This window comes from Eufriesea mexicana, unplaced genomic scaffold, assembly GCF_001483705.2.
Source record: "Eufriesea mexicana isolate 0111107269 unplaced genomic scaffold, ASM148370v2 scaffold15773, whole genome shotgun sequence".
In the NCBI taxonomy this organism is placed as follows: domain Eukaryota; kingdom Metazoa; phylum Arthropoda; class Insecta; order Hymenoptera; family Apidae; genus Eufriesea; species Eufriesea mexicana.
Window position 1 is genome coordinate 79,383 of NW_016923244.1, and position 3,980 is coordinate 83,362.

A 3,980-nucleotide genomic window follows, 5' to 3' on the forward strand; every position below is an offset into this window, starting at 1 on the left:
CTCTCTCTCTCTCTCTCTTTCTCTCTACCCCTTCTCCTCGCAATTTTCTATTCCATCCTTCATTACCGAATCACGTGTCTGGAACTTCCGCTGTGGAAAAAGAACGGAAAAACGAACGTTCTCCCTGTCGCGCCGCCGACGAAACTCCGCGATCCGCGTGCTCCGCAGTGGACCTTTTTTCACGGGATCGAGAAAACGGAACGAAAAACGAGGCGAAAAGCGGGACGAAGAACGAGAAGAAACGCGTTTGATTAAGAGGACAAAAAGTTTGCTCGTTTATCTCGCGGTACATCGTACCCCCGAGGCGGCTTCGACCGACTCCGTGGAGCCAAGTCGGATTCTCGGTGAAAGGAGAGAGAAACTGTACGAATCGTGGTGGGGAGAAGGATAACGTTGGCTATATCTCGGCGGGTGCGGCTGCTACATAGAGCACCGTAATTTTAAGGTCGGCGCGCTTCGTGGTCGATTACCGATCCCACTGCAGCCGTTGTACCGATCACCACCGTCGCGATCAATCGGATCGAACACGTCTTCTGAATCGCACGGCGAGTCGATTACCACCATTCGCCGCCGTCGTCGCTGCGCTCTACTGACCAGTTAGTCCTTCCGCGTTCGTCGTTATCGCAAGAAATCGGGTCGGAAGCCGGAATCGAGTCGCAACGAACGGAGTAGTAGCGAGGAAAGCGGTCGAAGACCTTGCCCCGTCGCTTTAGTCGTTGGACTAGAAGACCGCGCGTTCCATCTCTTTTTCGCGCGAAAACGTCAAAGAGAACGAGTTTAACGCCACGAGATGCGGCAAGCTAACGGGACCCATTATATACTCGCAACCTCGAGTTTTTCGAATCCGAACGGTCGAGGATCCATCCGTGCGATGAAGCAAGAAATTTCGAACGTGTTCACGACGTTGTCCGTGTCGACGCGAGCGTAGGAGAAGGGGGCAAATATATTTCGATGCGTGGAACGCGAGGTAGAGTTGCGAAGAGAGGCGAATGTTCTCGTAACGTTCTCGTACCACGATTCTGTTGGTAGCTCGCGTTTCGCGTTGCGCGTTACAGGTTACGCGTGGTATCGCCGCAAGAGTTCAGCGGACCAGGCACGCTCTACCGGATCCGAGGCACGCTGTTTACGCTCGCGTTGAAACAGGAAATGCAAGCTTCGTCCGTTACTTCCTCGCCCCTCGGCCTCTTACTCACCTGTCGATTCTAACCGTTTCCGTCCACCACGAAATGCCCGGCATTTCTCCACTTCTATCGGTAACCTTTCTTTTCCACGCAACGAAAGAACGCGAGAGAGAGAGACGAAAAGGGGACCTTCTATCTACGCGGAACACGAAGAAATCGCATTGCGTGAAACAAAAACGAACGATTTCGATTTACCTGTAACCTCAAATCCGGAAGGATCAGCATGGTTCTGAATTTCTCGATACTATGGGAAATAGTCGAATATTTGCTAAAACGTTACTCTTCTTATCGTATCGATATATCTCTCGTTCTTCGAGTGCGGATGTTCACGATGTTTCTTGCTCTTTTTTATCCTCCGAGTAAACAGACTATTCACTATTCGATACTAACGAGTAAAAAATCTTCGAACGCGTTTCAATCGAGTTTATTTGCGAAGAACTATTCAAAATGATCGACCTCTCTCGATCGCGCACACATCGAACAACGATAAATTCACGTCTTTCGGTTCCATAGCCGGTGACGAAGTAGAAACACGGTGGTAAATCGAGAGCAAACGCGTATCGGTCGTGTCGCTTCACATTCCACTCGCGTATACAAGTACGATCGTAACGTCGAACATTTTCGAGGTTTATTTAACCGGACGAAACGTTACAAAGGTAGAGAAGACGCGTTCGATGTTTCCGCGATGCGTTTCTTTTCTATGGGAAAGCGGAATTCCCAGGGCCGACGAACGGTGTTACGCTCGCGAGAGGGAGGGAGAATGAAACGAACTAGAGAGAGAGAGAGAGAGAGAGAGAGAGAGAGAGAGAGAGAGAGAGAGAGAGAGAGAGAGAGAGAGAGAGAGAGCGAGAGAGAGAGAAAGAGAGAGAGATATAGGGACAGGTGGGGATATAGAGAGCTAAGAACAGGAGAGAAGAAAAGATCGGTCGAGAAGATTTACGAATCACCGTTGACTCGCATCGATCGAAGCGCACGGGATAACGCGCGCAACACAACCAACCAATTTCTCACCTTCCGCGGTCTATTCCAGTTGACGACCGATCGGGCCCCTTTTCGCGTTCGGGAAATTTCGCTTCTAATCGTCGCGATTCGCCCGACTTCGCTCTCTTTCGGCAACTGTCGGTCTCTTCCGTTTTCTAGTACCTCGCCCCACCACGCATACCTCGGAGAACAATTCGCGCGCCAACTTTATTTCGTTCGTGCCATTCGTTTGATTTATAAATTCCGACTTCGTTGTCGAGCACGCGAATTTCACCGACTTTTTTTCATAAATTTCCGCATCATAATCGTTCGATCGTCGTTACTTGGCGAAATTTTTTCCCTCCCTATCTCATAGTCCGGTGATCTTTTACGATAATCGACACGCTGGTATGGGTAGAACGCGTGTAAAGTACGTTTGTTATACGAACGTTCGTCGAAATAACAGTATTGAAATCGTAGCCGCCTATTCGTAATTACGTAATCTATTTCGCGATGCTCTATCGATTTCCATGTTTCAAATTCGCGTAACGTATCAAAGAACTGCGAGTTTCTCTTCTAGGCATTCTGGAAGTAGTCCTGGAAGTAACGAGTTACGTATAATTTGCTCGAACACGTATGTCTGCAGTTTCTCGCGTTTCGAACAACGAAGTAACGAACGTATCGATCGTTCGTTTCGTTCCGATAAAATTACCGATGAAAGTTTCATCCGGAAATTCGAGAGATTTCTTTTCGATCGTATTTTTTCCAGGACGCTCGGTACGACTCCTATTCTGGATCAATATTCTATAGCGTATAAACGGAGAAAGTCGATATTCTATATGCCACGTTTCACTTTCCGGATTATCTATCGTGCAACGATGATCGTTGGTGCTTTTTCCAGAGATGTTTCTAAATTTCACGCGATTAAGTTAAGTATCATAGTTTGTTGTTCGACTGTAACATATTCCGAACCTACATTGCTGCGTGAGCGCACGCGTGCGTACCTGTATGGTGTGTGTATGTCGTGTGAAACGTCCGCACGCCATATGTGTCGGATCGCTTTACGAGACGCAACATGTATGCATCAACGTTCAACCGATGGCAGAAAGATGGCGTGCGATCAATTAAGAAATTATACGAGCGCGTTTCGATACATCAACGAACGTGTCAAATGTGCGACACGATGATAACGTGCACGCGAAAAATTGAAATATCTGTTAGGGTACGGTAATCCGCTAGTCCCTGGCACCATGGAAATTAATCGAATCGTACGATACGTATGGATACACGCTTTTCTTTTTCATTTTCCACCAAACTATCGTTACCTCGAGAAAAAGAAAAAAAGAAAATGGAAAAGCGCAGTGAATAGAAGATCGATCGCGTGTCCAACGTAGTGTTGTAGAGAAAAAATGTACACGAATTTGCGTTCGATCGTCACGAGATCCGTCTCGGTTCGATTCACGCGAACAAAACAATAACACATATGCAACGTATCAGTTACTAAGGACGTGAAAAGAAAAGTGCGTTTAAAAGGGTTTGGCGTGCGATACTCACCCTAACGAAACGTGGCTTATGGATATCGTCTTCGACGATATCTCCTGACACGATGGGTATGTTCATTGTATCTTCTTTGCATTCTATCGAGCGCGTAACACGTTTTATCTTCGAAAATACGAGAGTACGCTTTAACCGATCGACGATTCGAAATCGAATCGCGATGTGGTCCACGATATCGACGTATATGCCCGTATCCTTTGGTCAACGTATTTGTAGATGCGGGGTATCTACGAACGAACGATCAGCACACTATGGCAATCGCAGAGAGATATGGTAGGATCG

At 47.4% G+C, this 3,980-nt stretch overlaps 1 protein-coding gene across 1 annotated transcript in view; it reads right to left on the reverse strand.

The window, feature by feature from the left end:
* Positions 1 to 2,271, reverse strand: part of LOC108554048 (rhophilin-2) — a 12,025-nt gene extending 9,754 nt beyond the window's left edge. The window contains 1 exon segment of the mRNA XM_017909174.1: positions 2,129 to 2,271. Within this exon segment, the coding sequence (XP_017764663.1) occupies positions 2,129 to 2,141 (13 nt within the window). The 5' untranslated portion in view covers positions 2,142 to 2,271.
* Positions 2,272 to 3,980: the final 1,709 nt, after the last annotated feature.